The sequence below is a fragment of the Oreochromis aureus genome, linkage group 3 (assembly GCF_013358895.1).
Source record: "Oreochromis aureus strain Israel breed Guangdong linkage group 3, ZZ_aureus, whole genome shotgun sequence".
Taxonomy (NCBI): Eukaryota; Metazoa; Chordata; class Actinopteri; order Cichliformes; family Cichlidae; genus Oreochromis; species Oreochromis aureus.
Window position 1 is genome coordinate 57,578,810 of NC_052944.1, and position 20,687 is coordinate 57,599,496.

General features: G+C 41.8%; 1 protein-coding gene across 2 annotated transcripts in view; it reads left to right on the forward strand.

Moving 5' to 3' along the window:
• Window positions 1-5,669: 5,669 nt before the first annotated feature.
• LOC116335922 (alpha-tectorin-like) overlaps window positions 5,670-20,687 on the forward strand; it is a 34,030-nt gene continuing 19,012 nt past the window's right edge. Inside the window, exons 1-19 of one of the 2 annotated variants that reach the window (XM_039605483.1) lie at window positions 5,670-5,761; window positions 7,636-7,657; window positions 7,748-7,823; window positions 8,428-8,513; window positions 8,878-9,051; window positions 9,243-9,314; window positions 9,448-9,571; window positions 9,709-9,835; window positions 12,067-12,316; window positions 12,538-12,694; window positions 12,826-12,913; window positions 13,025-13,087; window positions 18,061-18,260; window positions 18,392-18,523; window positions 18,618-18,805; window positions 19,529-19,680; window positions 19,766-20,011; window positions 20,094-20,253; window positions 20,453-20,539. In XM_039605483.1, coding sequence (XP_039461417.1) covers window positions 7,778-7,823; window positions 8,428-8,513; window positions 8,878-9,051; window positions 9,243-9,314; window positions 9,448-9,571; window positions 9,709-9,835; window positions 12,067-12,316; window positions 12,538-12,694; window positions 12,826-12,913; window positions 13,025-13,087; window positions 18,061-18,260; window positions 18,392-18,523; window positions 18,618-18,805; window positions 19,529-19,680; window positions 19,766-20,011; window positions 20,094-20,253; window positions 20,453-20,539 — 2,352 coding nt within the window. In that variant the 5' untranslated portion in view covers window positions 5,670-5,761; window positions 7,636-7,657; window positions 7,748-7,777. The remainder of the gene's footprint in view (window positions 5,762-7,635; window positions 7,658-7,747; window positions 7,824-8,427; window positions 8,514-8,877; window positions 9,052-9,242; window positions 9,315-9,447; window positions 9,572-9,708; window positions 9,836-12,066; window positions 12,317-12,537; window positions 12,695-12,825; window positions 12,914-13,024; window positions 13,088-18,060; window positions 18,261-18,391; window positions 18,524-18,617; window positions 18,806-19,528; window positions 19,681-19,765; window positions 20,012-20,093; window positions 20,254-20,452; window positions 20,540-20,687) is intronic. The other variant, XM_039605486.1, reaches the window with a different exon arrangement.

Consider the following 20,687-nt stretch of genomic DNA (forward strand, 5'->3'; position numbering starts at 1 on the left):
ATGTCTGTTAAAATAAATAGTTTAGGACAAATTTAAAATCTTGTCATTTGTATCTTTATGACTTAATGTTTCAGTATTTGTTACTGTTGTAGTAGCATTATGATGGGAATAATAGTTACTTAGAAAGGAACATTTACATTTTTTCATTCACTAATGCTGCTGGTTGCAAGTAGGTTGCAAGGACGCCTTTACCAACCAGCATCAGCTCAGTGAAACATTTGAAGTGGAATTTCATGCTCTGGTACATTTGACACATTTTTTTCATTTGTTCTGCTCTGACGTGACACGTCTTGAACATAAAAGTTTCCAATACAAACTAAAACATGGCACACTGAAGAAGAGGCATGTAGCTGAAAGTCTACAATGTCAAGAATCATAACAACATTTTTAACATCACTGCAGTTTCTGTTTGTAAGTTTACCATTATGTACAGTAATGTGCAAAAGTCTCGAGCCACCGTTCATTTCTTTACATGTTGCCCTGAGAATAGGAAATAGGTGCAGTGATTTATTGAAACATATATGGAAGTACAGTATATGGGGCAAAAACAGAGTTCATACACAGCCTGAACAGTGTTTCTGTAATTTCCTTTAGGTAACATCAGAAATATTTTCCTGTAGGAGATTTAGAGCTCTACTTCATTTTCATGCTGAAAAATCAAACAAACACTTTGGTGCATCAGAACCCGACAGCATTTTTCTGTATTTTGAACTTTATCAATTTTACCAGGATTCACAACAGCACTGGCTGAAATGTTGCCCCAAATCTTGACAGATCCAGATGGTCATAAACACTCACTGTAGTACTCGGTACATAATGATGACAAGTTAAACTGAAAATGTCAAATGTTTATTCATCACTCCAAGAAACTTATAATTAATGGTTATTTTTACCACTAAATGCTTCAGTAAGTTGCAGTATGCTTTATGATGGCAGTAACAGTGAAATTTGGACACAAATTTCAAGTTTTGATTCTAAAGCTGCTGGTTGTAAGTTTGTTGCAAAGACACCTTTACTGATCAGCATTCATTGTTATTGCTCATCAACTCATCACACAATTGATAACGAGGACGGAAATAAAACCATAAAGGCAAAAACTGCTTTGTTGCAGACTGTAAAAGATTTATATTTTGCTGTAAATAATTTGAAGATTTTACAGTCTTTCCTGTGATCATATAACTTGATTAATGAGTGAAATCTGGGTTTGTGCAGTGGGCACAGATTTATGATGGGGAGCTGTATGAGTTCTCTATGAGAGACACGTAGCACACACAGTCCTGGTAATCAGCACTGCACTCTATGAGCTGTCTGTAAGTCATCTTCAAGGCTACAGAAAGCTGCTGCTCAAGTATCGATGAGAACACACATTTGTAAACACATCGAAACTCTCAACGTGTGAGAACAGAATTTAAAGCATGTGCCATTGCTTGGCATGAAATCTGCACTGATCTGGCACAAAAAACTTTGTTTCGTTTAGAAGTCACGAAGAGTGTAAGACAAGATGATGTTGAGTCATTTGCACTGCACTTGTTAACAGAACAACAATACAAAGTACTTCAACCATCACATACTGTTCATATTTAAACCACTCACAGTATGAAAAAACTAAAAACAACAAACAGGAGCAGAAACTGAAACTGTGGATGCAGAGTCACTGACAGCTAAAAGAGCAAAAAACTAAAATTAAATAAAAACAAGAAGATAAAGAACAGCTATTAACAATCATGATACAGACAAACAGCAAGAATGTAAAGACAAATATAAATATCAGCATATATAGTAGCTCACCTGTGAGAACAGCTTTAGTTAGCAAAGATGCTAACGCTGTTAACATTAAAATTGATACAGTAATCCTCTGCTCTGGTCAAAGAATAGATGATGTGATTTAACAGCATGGTATTATAAAGTGTTGATGTGCATAAATTCATTGTTGAAAAGCTTCAAATAGCAGAGTTATGCAGCCTAATACCAGCCAGTCAGCATAAGGCCACTTTATTGTGAGAATTAGACCTGTTGAAGCTGCATATTGAAATCTTTTATCTTTGCTTGAGGCTATTTTAGTGTTGCTGGAGCAGGATTCAACAATATTGACAATGAGATTCTTTTAAAATGTTGAGAGCAGGAGGTTGGCCTGAGTTGTCAAGTGCAACACTGTTTTGTTTTGTTTTTGTCCCAACAGGAAACTGCTATTTATTATCAGCTCACTCAGTTGTGTCATTAATCAAGGACACATTTTAGTTCCTCTTTTAATTTTCTTTGTATATACTGTCTTTTATCCATCCATCCATTCACTTCCACTTATCCTTTTCAGGGTCGCTGGAGGTGGTGGAGCCTATCCCAGCTGTCATAGGGCGAGAGGCGGGGTACACCCTGGACAGCTTGATCTTTTGAAAATATTCACTGTCGCTATTACAATTACCAGTTTTTCCTTTTATTAGATTACGAATATTGTGAAGGGAAGGTTTAACAAACTGAAACCGACTGGAGAACTACAACAACTTGTACAGAGTTGCAGGACATGCAGTAATCCAGTAGATTTTAATTCTAATGCTGCTGGTTGCAAGTAGGTTGCAAAGATAGCTTCCAAACCAGCAAGTGGTTTTTCCTGCTTTGTTACAGTTGAGACCTTTTATTTGTTTTTAACCTGTTCTGGGAACCACTGAAGTGACAGGCCTTAAACATAAAGGTTTCTATTACTAGTAAAACAAACAAAACACTGAAGAAGAGGCACGTAGCTGAGTCAAGAATCATACCAACATTTTTAACATCACTGCAGTTTCTGTTTGTAAGGTTACCTTTATATACACTAATGTGCAAAAGTCTTGAGCCACACCTTATTTCTTTACATGTTGCTAGGAAACTAGGAAATATCTGCAGTGATTTATTTAAATGTGCAAACATATATGGAAATACAGTATACAGGGTAAAAACAGTTTGAACAAAGGGCTTGAAAGTGAAAATTTTGCATGATCACCTTTACGCTCCCATACAGCCTGAACTCTATTACCCAGGCTTTCTTGTACTTTCTTCTAGAATTTGTTCTCCTTCCTAAAAACAATAACAGGAAGGAAAAATAACAATAACAGGAAGAGCTCTTCATCATTATTATTATTATTATCATCATTATTATTATTATTATTTGTGGACTGTTTTGGGATGGTTTGTGTTTTGGGGTTTCAGGGTTGGTGCTCCCTCTGTTGGTCACTGGTGTCAGTGTTTCCCTGTCTCGTCAGGTTAATCAGGTCCAGCTGTGTCTCCTACCTGTGTGTGATTTCCCAGTGTCCCTCTGTGTATTTATAGTGTGTGTCTGCTTGTATTCGTTGTCGCGTCATCTGTGTTCATCCACTGTGTTTCTCCATTTTTTCTCTGCGTCCTCCCTTCATGTTCAGGTTTGCTGTACTATAGTTTAGTTTCTCCCAGTTTAGTTTATCATAAGTTCAGTTTTGCCTTCCCCTCTTTGTGTTCTGCATTCATAATAAACCCCCTACATTCGAGTCCTCCTTCCTACACATCACATGAGACACTTTTCTTTATTACCTGGTGTTCATATGTGTTGGATGTTTTTTCTTAACCATGAATTTTGAGATAAAACTAGCATTAAAAATCTTTTTTATAATATGAGGAAAGCGAAAGGGCATTTACACTGAGAAGAGCAGCGTCTGAACAAGCATGCTGTTTGTGCATACGGATTGACTCCAAACTGTTCAGAAATATTACATCTCTTTTAATAGTTATTCAACTCTATTCTAAGCACCAGCTGTCTGTTAGACTTTTCAGAGTTTACTAAAATAAAAATAAAAGCAGAGTAACATCTGATTTGTGCATGGTGGGGTTTTTTTTCCCATGTTGGTGTTTCGGTCATGTAATGTTTAACTGTCAAAGGCTTGTTAGAAACTAAGAAAACTAATACTGCTCATGAACAGAGATGGGCAGTAACGCGTTACAAGTAACTGACTGACCCTGTCCAACATGCTTGCACATATCTCATCAATCTTGCCCACTATATAGACTGTACCTCAGGAGGTTGTGCAGGTCCTTGACCTTGACCTTGGCCAAATTAATAATTTCATGTTGCTCACGTATGAATGTGTGTCAGTACCAGCATAGAAAGAAATGCTGGGAATGGGTGAATGTACAAGTTGTGTAAAGCGCTTTGAGTGCTCAGATACAGTAGAAAAGTGCTATATATGAACCAGTCCATTCACCATTATCCATATAAAAATCTATTTATCTGAGCAGGGATCCATGTTCATGCAGTTTTTCATATTTGCGATATTAAAGTGTGTGGGAAGCACCAAATAATTCTTTCTTTAATTCACAGGGCTGGAAATCCCTGTTTGTGCACCTTTGGATTTCTGATTTTATTTTTTATTTTTATTTTATTTTTATTGATTTTAGCTTTATCAGTAAGTCTGGCAGGAGCATTATAGAGAAGCAATAGTGCACTGAGGAAAGAAAGTTCTGGTTCTCGTTCTATTAAAGCCTCTTGCTGCAGGTCTCAGTGACTTTCTGCCTGGAACTAAGGAGGCACTTACACCTTTACCAACCTGCGTTCATCATCAGCTCAGAGAAAAGCACAGATTTTCTTGCTCTGTTACATTTGACACTTCTTTTTTCTGTATTATGAAAACAGCACGTTTCATAACTTTGACCCTTTGACAGCTTCACGAGTTCAGTAAAGCTCTTACATCTGACATACCTCAAACTGAAAAAGTGTCTTTATGTAATGAAACATGGCAGCTGAAGAAGACATATTATTTTTGTCATCTCAACAATATTTGTAATGTGACTCCAGCTTCTGTCAGTAATGTTGTGTTAATGTTGAAATGTGAGCCGTTTCTTTAAAGGGCCCATAGTCACAGCTGCCTCCACACCAACACACGTTCAACATGAGTGAAAGAGAAACTCTGACTCTGTCTATGTGAAAGGTTCATGGGTCAACATCACATTAACCATTATGGAGTCTCTGATATAAAACAATGATATGATCCAAATGGAGGATCATGTTTATTGTTATGGAGAAAACCATAGAGAGAGGCTCAAACTGTTTTTGTGTGACGTTAACTTCTGCTGTGAGTTTAATATTAAACATTCTTACTTTAATAACCAGTGAGATCTGAGTGAGATGTGTAGACAGACTCATAAAGGAGAGCTGTTCATGATGGACCACACGTAGCACATCGATTTCCAGGAACCAGCACTGCATCATGTGATTTAACCTTTAAGGCATCTTCAGGTTAAAGAATGCTGCTGCCCAGGTGCTGGTGAAGACAAATGTATGAATGCATCAAAGCTGACAAAGTGCCAGAGCAGAATTTTAAAAATGTGCATGTCTTTGCATTAAATGCATCACTGGGTGAGGCCAAATGTCCTTTTACATAACACCACATTCATGAAGAGTGTGACGCAAAATGTAGATTCAGTTGTATCACAGCTGTTAACAGGACAAAGAGCTTTAAGAAGACATGAACAGCATTATTGTTAAATGTCTTTAATCCTGCAGTGACAAACTTATTTCAGTGTTTCCTGTTGCTGTTGTCCTGTTTGTGTAAGAAGAGGCTGAATAAGCATCCATCAGTGGGAGGTTCCCATCAGGTGTCTCCACCGTGGACTCCACCTCCAACCCCGCTCTCGAGGATCCACATAAAGAGAGACAGACGGAGAGAGCAGCGTCCTCTTCACAGAGACACCAACAGAAGAATCACCAGAGAGCCTCCTGAGCAGCAGCCTTCATCCTCCTCATCCTCCATCAGAGCTGCAGGTAAGACGAGCTGCACACCTGGACTCTTGCTCTGCCTCTTGTAACACATCAGGACGGCTCAGTGGACACATGTCAGAGCTGAACAACACATCAGTGTTAGGACTGTTAACAGACTGCACAACAAACACATCACAGACAGATGAAGGTGTGAAAGATGACGTTTAGTGTTTGATCCAGATGTTAAAAGCTGAGCTGAGTGTTTTGGGGCTGGTGGTCATCATTCCTCCTGCTCTTACTGACATCAGGAGATCCTTTCCTGATGTGCTTGGAGCACAAAGCTCCACAGAGAATAGATTTGAATGTTTGTCTAATTTATCATTGTTGGAGACAAACTTCCTCAAACTGAACTAAAGTCAAACAGAAACATTTGATTTGGGCCTCCAACCTGTTACATGGATACGACAGTGCTGTTGGTCTGTTAGTGTTTCCTGTCAGGAACCTCGCTTACTTTCAGCTCCAGCTGAGCTCAACATCCTGGCTTTTTATGCACTCACACTTTTATTCACTTGTTTTATCTGATTTATTATTTATTGTTGATTTACTGACAGTTTTTATACAGTGTATATTTGTATAACTTCTGCAGCACTTTGGTCAACAGGCTGTTTTAAACGTGCTGCATAAATGGATGATCTGATATCGTCGTGTTGGTGTTGTTCCCAGATCAACATGAAAATGTTCCAGGTTCAACATTGCAAGTGACCAATCACATTGTTGTGACGTTATTGTTTTGCGCGCCAAGCCATTCGTGCATTTATGAAATTCCACTGTTGCAAGGACAATATCAATTCTGCTTACCGTTTATTAAAGGGTTAGGGTCAGGGTCCGTTGATCGGCGGACAGAGGCGGTTTCTCGCAGCTTAAGTACAGTTTTTGTTTTATGGTGGTTTTTGCCGAAGTCGCAAAAAACGCCTGATTGGTCACTTGCAATGTTGATCCTGGAACAACATTTAGTATGATGATCTGGGAACAACACCAACACGACGATATCAGATCGTGCCTGTATAAATAAACTTTGACTGACACATAAAGTAAAGCCAGTTTTGCATTGTTGGAATAATTTGGTGAATTTCCAACAAGCTGGTGACTCGCCCTCCTGCCCCTCCCTCACTTTTCTTCTTAATAAAGCTTCTTATGTCCATCGTTGATGAGCTTCAGCTGGTCAGCAAACACCAGTTTGTCAGACTTGGACCAATCAGCACTGTCAGCTTACAGGTGCTGTCGGAGGAACGCAGTGCTGTGATTGGTTTGTGATGATTGGGTAGTCTGGTCAGAGACGTGAGTGTGACTTGTGCTCAGATAAACTGTGACGCCTGAACTTTACTTTATAAACATTTATTTTTACTCTGGAGCCCCGAACGCCTCGGGCTGAAGACACGCCCACTTTTATTTAACCTTCAGAGCTAAAGAAAGCTGCTGCTCAGGTCCTGATGAGAGAAACCTGTGAACACGTCAAAGCTGACAAAGAGTCCGAACACAGTTTGATGAATGTGTGAGTGCGTCACATGAAGCTATGTCAACATTGCTCAGTGGACACAAAACACTCAGAGGGTTTTTGTGTTGTTACAGAATAAAGTGATTTTATTTTATTAATGTGTGATGTTATACAGAGCTGATTATGTATTATGCCATCTATAAGTTTGTCTTTGTGACATTGCTGTCACAGGATTTGTGTTTGTGTATAATTTGACACATTAAACACTTATATATAACTTATAAATAACTGACTGCAGGTTTGGGGAAACCTGCAGTCAGCTGAGACTGAAGAAGTCACTTGGATGAGTGACGAAACGTTTCTCCCACAAAACGCTACGTCCAGATGAACAGATTCAACTTTTGGAGACTTCAATAACTGATTTTTGTCTTCTTGTTTTCAGCAGAATCACAAACACAGCACAGGTTGGTTTTCCACAGAAACACAGCTCATGTTCATGTTTATGCTCGTTAAAGATACACGAACAAATACAAAATACACTAACTGTGTTTCAGGGATCTGTCAGCTGATTGGCTCTCTCCAACATGCTCCGCCCTCTGCTCTGCCTGAGTGCTCTCATTGCACTGACAGGTAAACACACACACCTGGCAGCCATTTTGAAAGATTCCCCATTATACTCGAGTACAAAAACATAAGAGGGACGATGAAGAAAGCTTTAAGCACAAATAATCTGACATCGTCAGCAAACTTTCATCTTTTTTTCCAATATTTTAAATTATTCTTTAACAATAAAGTAAAACAAAGAGGCAAATATACAATAACAATAATTCACAGAAAACAACAATCTGCTCCTCCATCTTCAACCCTCAACATCCTCCAATTAGAGAAAACACAAGTTCAGATTTACACAGAAATCAAGAACAAACCAGATGGATCACAAACAGCATCACTTGTGTTCATATTAGTCATGAAATCAATAAATACAGTTAAAGTTGAATAACTGATTATCTGCTTATCAAAATGACATTTATCAATAAGTGACATAAAGTCTCTGGTCTGTTATCTTTTTGTCCAAGAACATCTAACTGATGATGTCATAGTAAAGCTTTACACTGATTGGTTAACGCTGTTTAATCCATTCATGAAGTCAGTGTTTCAGCCTGCAGCTCTCCCTGTTTGTCCGACCAGCTAACAGACTGTAGCTCACAGCTCTCATGTGTCTCTGTGTCTTCAGGTGCTGAGTACATCACTGAGTCTTCAGTGTTGAACATCAGCTCATGTCCCATCACGTATTATGGACAGCAGTACGAGCAGCTCTATGTGAGTAGGATGAAGCCTGATGTTGTAGCAGATCTTTGTGTTTCCATCACTGTTGCTGTTTAGTCTCCACCTGTGGCAGAGATCATGTTTGCAGACTGAGTGAACATCAGCAGTTCATGAAGGTCACACACTCTCTGTTCCCGGGTTCAGGCCCTCAGAGGGCAGCTGGCTTTAAGCTCAGAGTCTCATTAATGTCCTCTGCAGTGATGCTGAGTATGTGAACATCAGCTGATGCAGCTTCCTGAAGCAGAGCGAGAGCTCTGACTGAAACCTGAGCAGCTCTGACACCAACAGTTCAGCTGCAAATGACTCAAAGCACAAAAGATGTTGATGTTTGACTCGTTGTGTCTCTGATTTTCCACAGGTGAACATAACATCTGGAAATCTTACCGTCTGTTTCAACGGCTTTTTCAGTCCTGAAACTGGAGGCGACTGTATTGTGGAGCGTTCAGTGGGCACAGAGAGTTTTTACTTTTGGACATATTCATATTATTATTATTATTATCATTATTGCTACTTCGAGATATATTTCAATAACGTGAGTGTTTTTCTGTATCACACAGTTAAATCTGACTGGTGTCACTTTTCACTGTTTTACCACAAATTAATTGTATAAACACTGCAAACCAACAATAAAATTTGAGGTTTCATCACATCAAACACTTTTGTAAAATCTTTTAGAGGAAACTTCCTGACAGTGTCTGAAACTTTTCTGTTTGCTCGTTACAGTTTTATTTGGTTCATTATATCAGTGGGACACAACCATATCTGTACTCGTACATTTACAACTCTGATCCAACGGTGAGTCTCTGAGTGTTTATAAACAACTTTACACGTCTGTTAATGTTTAAATACTACATTAAATACTTTCTAACACAAACATCATTGTCTCTGCGTCATGGTTGTAACATTGATTGTTTTTGTTTCTGTCCAGGTGTTTGAGTTTCAGGTCGCTGGAACCACAGTCGATACAGTGAATTTTACTTCACATCATTATTATTATTATGATTATTATTATTATTATTATTCATTCAACATCAGTGGATGCAGACACTCAGGTACGTGAAACTAAAGCTCCAAACTCGACATTGTGATTCTGTAAAATTGAACTATTTGAATGTTACGGTGATGTTTGTGCTCACAGTTGTTAAACGAGTCAGTGATCTGTGAGTGTTTGAATTCCTTCCATCCTCAGGTCAGATGTATCGACCTGGTACAGTGATCAATTCTCCAGAAACCTGCTTCAGTCTCACCTGTAATGAGACTGCAGCCCTCCACACCTCCAGCTGTGGACCGCAGGAGCGTTGTCAAGGCAACAACATGTAAATATGTCTTCTTTGTATTTTAAAAGAAAGCAGGAAGTGTTAGTATTACATCAGCAGTAATTGAACTCATTTCAAACAGCAGCTCTAATCAGAGCAAAGAGCTCAGTGAACAGTGAGTTTGATAAAATGCTCACACTTCACACACAGCTGCTGATTTACAGCTCGATTAATTGATGAATCAGGTTTCAATTAAACCCCTTCTGTTTGTCTGGCTGGCGTCTCCTGTAGCACTACCATCAGGTTTTTCTCTGAGATGTCTTGAACCTGAGAGCTCCCCTGGTGGCTGCAGCTCCCAACAGCAGCTCATTAGTGCACATATTAAACAAATATGTAAGACTGCTTTCTTCCATTTGCGTAATATCTCTAAAGTAAGAAATATCCTGTCTCAGAGTGACGCTGAAAAACTAGTTCATGCATTTATTACTTCCAGGCTGGACGACTGTAATTGATTATTATCAGGATGTCCTAAAACTCCCTGAAAAGCCTTCAGTTAAACCAAAATGCTGCAGCAAGAGTCCTGACAGGGACTAGAAAGAGAGAGCATATTTCTCCTATATTGGCAATATTGTAGACAACGTTAAACTGAATCATCATCTCGGCCTCCTCTGACAACCTGTTTGCTGCTACCTGCTTCTGAAGGCCAGTGAGGAGAGGGAGACTTGGGCAGTGCATTTATCACAGCATATAATGTGTTTTCTGGATACACTGGTGCTTTTTCTGTGTTTCAATTTGAAACGTATTAGCACCAGTCACAAATGCAGTCTTGTCGGTCATGGGCTTTGCACACTCACAACAGTAAAGGCAGTGCATCATGTTGTTAACTTTACTGTATCTTAGGCAGGGAAACTGGTCAAGCCACTCTCTTCCAAATGTATAAACGTCCCCCTTTTACGTTCAGTGGGCTCTGGCTCATGTGGCTCATTATCAGAGGTGTGAGCATCACAGCAGATGCCTTTGTGTCAAAGTAACTGAGGATAAAACACAGAAAAACATGAAGGAGATTTTCCTGGCCTGGATTTTTATAGCAGAGAACCTTAAAAATATTCTGCAGTAGATCAAAAACTGAAAAAAACATGACTCAACATATAAAATTACCTGATGCTGCTGAAGTGAATGTTGCAGAGGTTTTATTAAAAACACTGCTGAGCATTTTGCAATTTGTCATCGTTTTAAAACTTTCTTCGGTATTAAACAGCAGAAATAGGGCTTTCTTGTCAGAGGTCATTTTTGGGGAAAAAAAGCTGCTGTCAGCGCTTGTACACAACAGTGTAAAATAAGCAAATGAAGGGGAGAGAGACAGAGCTGTGCATGAAGTGTGATTTTATCATGGTGGAAGCTAAACAGCAAAGGTAATTAATGAGGATGTTATCAAACGGGAACAGCAGTTTGGATCTTCTTTTGCTGCTGGCTCAGTGAATTTTGGTTGGAGAGTAAAACAAACCTGCAGCTCAGAATCTGTGAGCTGTTTCAGCCCCGACAGCTTGTCCATGTTCGTGCTGTCGGGAGAGAAAGCCGACAGCTCACAGATTCTGATGTGTCAGGTCTCTTTGTTTACGTCTTTGTTTACCTGCTCTCATTTGCTGTTTTAGCTGTTTGGTGGTTGTTGAAATAGTTTTGTGAGTTTCTGGCAAAATACATTTATATTAAAAAATCGATTCAGGATTTAATAAATAAATATCACCTTATTCAAGCTGAAATCCATTTTAATTAGAAACTTATTGAAACCCAGCCCTACTACTCACCTCTGTCTATCTGCCTGCACTTTCAAACGTACACACACGTAGGGAGACAGAAATATCTGGAACACGGCCAATCAAAGAGGTCCCGCCCCTGACTATCTGTGATTGGTTTAAACCACAATATGGGCATAATTTGTGTCTGTAACTCTGAAAGTCTCTGTGAGGTCAACAACAGAGTCTTTTTCTGGGGGACAAAACAGTCGCACCGATGCGATTTTTTTTTGTTGCACCATTGAGAAGTTACATCGCATATGCGACCAAATTGGTCGCACTTTAGAGCCCTGCTTCAGTGACTAACAGGTTTCCTTCTGTTAACATAGCACATATCCTTCAAACTGTCGACAAAGTAGTTTCACAAAGGATGTGACATGATTGTTGGACTTTTCATTCTAAGGTCTAAGATCTTTATGTCTAAGTGACTGTTGTTGTGATTTAGGGCTATAAAAACAAAACATAACTGAATAATGTTGAAATTTCTGCCTTTATCAGCTGTGTGTTGGACACCATGTTGGCCTCCACCTGCACTGTGACCGGCCCCACTATCATCGACGTCAACGGCCAGATTAACTCCATCCAGGATCGGTGTGCGTACTCTCTGTTCTCGACTCCGTCACTCCCAGACTTCCAGGTTGTGGGGAATTTCAGGGACCGGCGTCGTAAAGATGTGAGCTTTTTGGACAGTGTGACGCTGCGTGTGGACGGGCATGACATTCACCTGGAACAAGGTGGGAGAGTTCAGGTAAGCGACCTACAGCCACAGTTCATGTGTCAGAGTGGAGTCTGATCCAAAGTCCTCCCTCATCCTCTGCTGTGTCTCCTCTCATCTTTCTTCTCAGGGCTGTTAGAAGCAGTTCTTTCAGAGCTGCTGAACTCAGTGGTTGTTGCTGTGAAATCAGCCTGTTTGTGTGTTTGACATGTTTCACTCAGTGTTTCCTCCACTTTGTCTCTGCTGTGATGCAGCTGGACGACTCCACGCTGACCCTCAGCAGCTCACCTCAGCTGGTTCACGGTGTGCAGCTCTCTAAGGACCAAACTGGAGTCACCGCCAAGCTGTCGCTCTCCAACCTCACCATCTCTGTCTTCTTTGACGGCGACACCGCACAGATCCACTTAGAAGGTACAGAAAATAAAAAGTTTAATAAATGTAATATAAACTCCAAACTGTGCTGTGTTATTTATTGAGCTGCTATGTCTGTCCATTTTGAATATTGATGCTGATCTGACTCATTCTGTCCTGATCCTGTGCAGGACCTGCTGGTTCATCTGTGGAGGGTCTGTGTGGAAACTCCAGCAGGTCTCTGAGTGACCTGAGACTCTCTGAGTACAGCTCCACCAGGTAAGACCTCATCACAAGCTCACAGTCCCTCTGACTGCTGCTGCTGCTGATGTTGCAATTATCCTGTGTTTGTATGAATGAGTCTGAAGGTTGTTGTTTGTTGCCCCCTAGCTGTGAGATGCAATACAGTGAGACTGCGGACGGCACGATCAACTGCACCAGTGTGACTGAACGGTGAGCAGACTGATCCACACAGCAGGAAACATCTTACTACTTTATTTCTAATTCACTTTAAAAGAACATAACAGCTGAACAAAGTCATGTATAAAACATAAGAGAACCAGAACAAAACATCAAATGAGCATTAAATTAAGATAAAATAAATGTTTATTAGTTCCACACATGGGAAATATTTTTGGTCACGGCAGAGAGTACAAGTTAAGAGCAGTAAAAATTAAGAAAAACACAATAGGATAAGATGAAACATAATTACATACTATAAAAAATAGAATAAAATTGTGATGGACCTAGTTAAAAAAAGCAGGAGTCAAATGAATTATTAGAAAGGTAGGATTTTCATTTATTTAACCCCCACAACTTTATTTACAAAAGTAATAAATGTTGAACTCAAAAAAGAAGCAAAACTGAACTCGGGCAGAGAACTGCAAACTTAACAAACCAAACAACTGCCCAAACAAACGTTACTGACCTAAAGAGGAAATGACACAGGTATACATATAAAAAATTGCCCACTCGCCCCTGTGGGCGGTCTATCCTTTAATCTCGGGTCCTCTACCAGAGGCCTGGGAGCTTGAGGGTCCTGCGCAGTATCTTAGCTGTTCCTAGGACTGCGCTCTTCTGGACAGAGATCTCCGATGTTGTTCCCGGGATCTCCTGGAGCCATTCGATTAGCTTGGGAGTCACTGCACCTAGTGCTCCGATTACCACGGGGACCACCGTCACCTTCACCCTCCACATCTTCTCGAGCTCTTCTCTGAGCCCTTGGTATTTCTCGAGCTTCTCGTGTTTCTTCTTCCTGATGTTGCTGTCATTCGGAACCGCTACATCGATCACTACGGCCGTCTTCTTCTGTTTGTCTACCACCACTATGTCCGGTTGGTTAGCCACCACCATTTTGTCCGTCTGCATCTGGAAGTCCCACAGGATCTTAGCTCGGTCATTCTCCACCACCCTTGGGGGCATCTCTCATTTTGACCTTGGGACTTCCAGGCCATATTCGGCACAGATGTTTCTGTACACTATGCCGGCCACTTGGTTATGGCGTTCCATGTATGTCTTGCCTGCTAGCATCTTGCACCCTGCTGTTATGTGCTGGATTGTCTCAGGGGCATCTTTACACAGCCTGCACCTGGGGTCTTGCCTCGTGTGATAGACCCCAGCCTCTATGGATCTTGTGCTCAGTGCTTGTTCCTGTGCTGCCATGATTAGTGCCTCTGTGCTGTCTTTCAGTCCAGCTTTCTGGATATCAGCCACCTCCGCTATCTGCCGGTGGTACATACTGTGCAGGGGCCTGTCCTTCCATGATGGTTCCTCGCCTTCCTCTTCTTTCTTGGGTTTCTGCTGCCTGAGGTATTCACTGAGCACGCTGTCAGTTGGGGCCATCTTCCTAATGTATTCGTGGATGTTCCTTGTCTCATCCTGGACTGTGGTGCTGACACTCACCAGTCCCCGGCCCCCTTCCTTCTGCTTAGCGTACAGCCTCAGGGTGCTGGTCTTGGGGTGAAACCCTCCATGCATGGTAAGGAGCTTTCTTGTCTTTATGTCAGTGGCTTCTATCTCCTCCTTTGGCCAGCCTATTATCCCAGCCAGGCACCTGATCACAGGCAGGGCGTAGGTGTTGATGGCCCGGATCTTGTTCTTACCGTTCAGCTGACTCCTCAGGACTTGCCTGACCCTCTGCAGGTATTTGGTGGTTGCAGCCTTTCTAGCGGCCTCTTCATGGTTCCCATTCGCCTGCGGGATCCCCAGGTACTTGTAACTGTCCTCTATATCTGCAGTGTTGCCTTCTGGTAGTTCAATCCCCTCAGTTCTGACTACCTTCCCTCTCTTTGTTACCATCCGACTACACTTCTCCAGCCCGAATGACATCCCGATGTCATTGCTGTATATCCTGGTGGTGTGGATCAGTGAATCGATGTCTCGTTCACTCTTGGCATACAACTTGATGTCATCCATGTACAGGAGGTGGCTGACAACCGCTCCATTCTGTAGTCGGTATCCGTAGCCAGTCTTGTTAATGATCTCACTGATGGGGTTCAGGCCTATGCAGAACAGCAGTGGGGACAGAGCATCTCCATGGTAGATCCCGCACTTGATGGTGACTTGTGCTATGGGCTTGAAGTTGGCCTCTAGTGTTATCCGCCACATCCCCATTGAGTTCCTGATGAAGGCTCTCAGGGTCATGTTGATCTTGTACAATTCTAGGCATTGTACTTAATGCCCCAGGTGTGGGGCATTAAGTCATAGGCCTTCTTGTAATCAATCCAGGCAGTGCACAAGTTGCTCAGTCTGGTCTTGCAGTCTCGGCTAACTGCTCGGTCTACCAGTAGCTGGTGTTTTGCGCCTCTAGTGTTCTTGCCCATACTTTTCTGTGCCCCGCTCATATATTGACCCATTTGCCTGTTCATCTTAGCATGATGCCTTATGCCTTATGCTTATGATGCCTTATGATGCCTGACCAGAGCTTCCATGTGGTGCTGAGGCAGGTTATTGGTCGGTAGTTGGAGGGGACCTGTCCCTTCTGTGGGTCCTTGAGGAGCAGGACTGTCCGGCCTTTGGTTTGCCATTCCAGGTGTCTCTCGTCAACTAGCAGCTGAAGCCACTGAATTTAAAAATCATGACCTCTGTCTTTCTTCTTTTTTCATTAAAATTACGAAGGTTGAGTGCCATCCACCATCTTTCTGTATTATACTTAAATTATTTGTGTTGGGTCTGCACCTCGCAGGCCCTGCTGGTTCAAAGACTTATCACACGCTAACAAAGCAAGACAAACAGCTTAACCGGTTTTTACTTGCTAGTAAGTGGAGTCTGGTTGGATCCTCAGAGCAGCACTTCTGCCCTCGACCTCAGACGACTCTGAAAGAACCAGCCTCCACTGCAGCCTTTTATTCTGTCACACACAGTTTCACAAACAGCCTTTGTAAAACCTCCCTGTGGTGTGTCATAAAATGTCATTAAACTAAGGCACTGAGCATGTGTGTGTATGCATGTCCGAGCGTGTGTGTGTGACTTCCTGATCACAAAGGATCATCTCCCCTCACCCTGTATATGGCTTAACCCAGGGGTGTCCAAACTTTTTTCACTGAGGGCCACATACATACATAAAAATATAGGAGGGGCTGGGCCACTTACTAGAAATTAGGTATATAACCTTAACTGTAGTGTATTAAAGTTAGAAAAATCATTTAAAAGTGGTCAAATGTGTTATATTGTTGAATATAACTAAAGACAAAACTGCCTTCATCACAGCTTTCCCTAAATGGATCTTTATTGATTTATTCAGAAAAAGCTTTGGTAGCTCATTCTCAGAACAGCAGCCTCAGATTTCTTCTTGGACAGAAGATTTACAGCACAGAGAAAAAACAATAAAGGGGAAAATAGGACGGGTACATTTCAAGCTTGTTATTTAAGTTATTAGACTTAGCAACACACCTATTAACGTTCGTTTGAAACAGTTATCAACATTAACACACTGAACTGGACTTAATAACATGAGTTCATATAATTTTAGTAAATTATTCTGAGGTATCAGCTGCGCTGGGTATGTAAATCGGGCCATCCAGCCGCGGTGCTGATCGTACGCCACTCGTGCCAAAAATCCGGACAAATGTCACTTGATCAAGGAGCAGATCTGCATCAGATGAGATCAGCTGACTTTGCGTGTGCGTGCGCTGTGCACAGCGGTGTGTACTCTGTGTGTTAGCAACAAAAACGCATAAGAAAGTGGTGCGCAAAAGCAGGGTAGTGACAGAATTGATGCGCATTATTGATATTTGAAGCATGTGTACCTGCACATTAACACACGGGTACTGTGAATATATTTTTTACTCACCTAAAGTGCTCGTGCTCTCGTCCACTCCCCGCAAAAAAAATTAGCAGCTGTGCGGTGTCTGTGGCATCGGTGCTCTCATCGCATGCGATGGAGTAAAAGCACAAGCTTTATCAGACAGTTGCAGTTTAATGTTGGCTGACGACTCTTCTACTTCTGGACATGCTGACGTTGTTGAAGTCCTGCACTTTTCCCGGGCACATTATGTCGGTGACTTTAACGAGGTCGTGTTTGATGAGGTCTCCATCTGAAAAAGGCTTGCCATGTCTTGCAATGAGTTGGGCGACCTCATAGCTGCTATTGGAGCCTTTTCCTGGGCAATTTGAGCAAGAAAGAAATACTGTTGCTGACCCCGCAGGAGAGCTACCCTTTGCTTTAATTTCTGCTCTCGCTCAGCACCAGTGTAGGATGCATAGGCCTGATGTTTGGTTTCATAATGACGTCGTACATTATACTCTTTCATAACTGCCACAGTTTCAGTGCAGATCAAACAGACACACTTCCCCTTGAATTCTTTGAAGAAATATTTACTCTCCCACCGTGTCTGAAATTTTCTGCACTCACGTTCTACCTTTCGCTTCTTTGGTTCTGCCATGTTTAGTAACTTGGGGGTAAATTTCTTCTGTGATTGTCCTTTTTGGTGGAGCAACTGCCTTGATCAACAGTAGCTCCCCCTGGTGTTAAAACTAAGTAGTGCAATACACTCAAGCAAAAGTTGAAGTGCGGGCCATTTTCTATTCTATTTATAAAATTACTTGAGGGCCAATTAAAAATGGACCCTCGGGCTGGACTTTGGACACCCCTGGCTTAACCCCTCTAATGGTACACAAGCACAGGTGAGGTCATAAATGGCAAGAAGTAAACATCCTCCCTAAATAAGGACAGAGAATAGGATGTCTGCAGTTAAACACTATAACCAATTTCCTCCCCCACCCCGATGTAGGCCGGGAGAAGGATGGAAACAGAATAATGTCTTTGATCATACAGTTTGAACCAAGGCTTACAAATTTAAGTACAACAATGACAACTATTATCAAAATTAACCAAACAATGTGACTTCAGCACAGATGGAAGATAAAATCACAGATGATTATTTTATTCTCATTAATGTTTTTTTTTTTTTTAATCTGTGGTACAGCTGTAATCCCCTGAAGGAGGCGCCCTTCTCCTCCTGTAACACTGACATTGATCCAGAGCCCTACATAACCGCCTGCACCAACACTTTGTGTAAATATCCTGCAGTGGACGGACTCAACTGTCAGTTCCTGAAGGCCTACGCCAGAGCCTGCAGTCTACACAACCACACTCTGGATGGCTGGACATCAAAGACCGGCTGCTGTAAGACCTTAATAAGACCTTAATAAGACCTTAATAAGACAGTAATAAGCTCTCCTTTGTTAAAGACCTGAACTGTGGATTTTTAGAGCTCACATGTTATCAGGATAATACATCAGTGTGTTCCTCTGTAGCCTCTGAGGCCTTCTGTCAGGACTGGACCTGCAGCGATCACGAGTTCTGTGGTGAGAAGACGGTCGGTGGTGACACTCGCTGCTTCTGTCGGGCCATTTTTGCCTCCAAGTACCAAGAAAACAACTCTTTGGGTACGACAGCTGTGACGTCATCATGACAACAGGGCTGAATAATGGAGGAAAACTTCTAACTGTGATTTTTTTTGACTGATATTGTGACGTTCAGGTGATCCAACAGTCTGCAAGCAGAACTCTGCTTCAGTCACTCTGGTCGGTTGTCTCCTGGAGGACAAAGGCATCAACTACTCTGTCTTACACCTCAAGGACCCGACCTGCAGGGGTCAGGTGGACGAGCTCAGCCACATGGTGACCTTCAGCTTCAACAGCAGCAACAGCTGTGGGACGGTGGTCACAGTGGGTTTCATCTCCTCCTCTTTACCTTCTACAAGCAGCCAAACATCTTCCAGCATCTGCTGAGCTTCTCCTGCTCTGCTCCAGTTTGGTATCTTTCTGTGGGATCAGCTTCACCTCTGACCTCTGTGGCTTCTCATCATGTTGATGATCTGTGAAGTTTATACACAGAAACATCCAAGTAGGAGTTTGATTCAGTACAAGGAGAAACTCTCTAATGTTTGTGCTGTGTTAAAATAATGTAACCTTATTCGATGTGCTCGACTCGTCTGCGTGACACGAGCTTTCAAAGGCAGAGACAGAAAGGAGACTAAAGCTGCTGTTGTTGCTTTTAAGAACAAAATGAATGAGTTTGATGTTTTTCACGTGTTTAATCAGCAGATTGTTTGTGATGACTCTGTGATTATAATCACTGATAAGATGTCATAAACTTCGGACTGAAAATTAAAGGACACTTTCTTAACTTAACTTTATATTTCTAAGTTAGAGGTCCATCATCTTCAAAGTGCAGTCAAAGTGCTGATGTTCTTAGATTAAAATCATTGTAAAGAGACTGAAAATAAAGTTAACGTGGCTGCATGTGTCTGTGCAAATAAAGCAAACAGAGCATGATTTACATTCACTTTTTCTAATTGAATAAAATTGGATCAGTGCACTTTGAGATTGATGAAGTGAAATGTCAGATGTTAAAAGTCAGTAGCAACATCTGATTGTGTGACTCTGCAGACCAACAACAGCCAAGTGATCTACAAAAACACCATCATGACCCAGAACAGCTCCTCTGACATCATCACTCGTCACGACCAAATCTACATCGACTTCTCCTGCGTCCAAACTCAGCCAGACATCAAGACTGCCACCTTCAGGATCAGACACAGGTGTGTGGTTGAATTACTTTAAGATGTGAAGCTTCTCACAAGGTTTGTGAGTCAGAGAAAGCTGAAGTGCATTTCTGTTCTGCAGCTCTGTGATCCATCACATCACATCTGGAGTTTGGGATTACACTCTGATTATGAAGGCTTTCACTGACGCCGGCCGCACACAAGCTGTGGAGTCCAACACTGAAGTTCAGCTGGACCAGAAGATCTGGGTGGAGCTGAAGACTGATGGGCTGGATGGAAACATGGTTGTCATGGTGACCGACTCCTGCTGGGCCACTGACCAGCCATCACCCGACAGCACTCCGAGATACGACCTGATCATAAACGGGTGAGACAGACTCAGAGAGTCATGTGGTTTTGATCTCTCTCATGGACTCCTGAACAAAGTGTGTTTTCCTGTCTGTGAGCAGCTGTGCCAACCCTGCTGACCAGACTGTGCAGGTGGTGGGAAACGGACTGGGAACCTCCAACTACTTCTCCTTCAACATGTTCGAGTTCACCGGGGGCTCTGGTGACGTCTACCTGCACTGCAAACTCCACGTGTGCCCCAAACAGAACAACTGTGTCCCGGTACAGCTTTGTTACCAAACACATCACACACACAGTCAAATGTATCTCTCTTCTGTTACGATCATTAAACAGATTATTTTCACTGATTCTTGTTTCTATTCTGACACAAAAGCTCAAATGTTCTCAGTAGATTCAGTCCTGAATAAAAGGATCAGTGTTGATCTTCTAAAGTCTGGACTTTGTCTCTCTTTGTCTTTAGACTTGTCCTGGAGCTGCTCACAGACGCAGATATGCCAGGTCCAAATATGAAGGTGAAGCCTTCATCAGCATGGCCTGGACTCATTAGGTAAGACACAGTCTGCTGTTTTAGTAGTTCTGAGCAGTGTTTGTAGACAACGTGCTGATTGTTAGTGCTGTAGCAAATATGTTTCCCATAGGAAAATGTTTTATTTAATTCAACTGAAAGATATTTACTAAGTTCCTCACCAATGAGT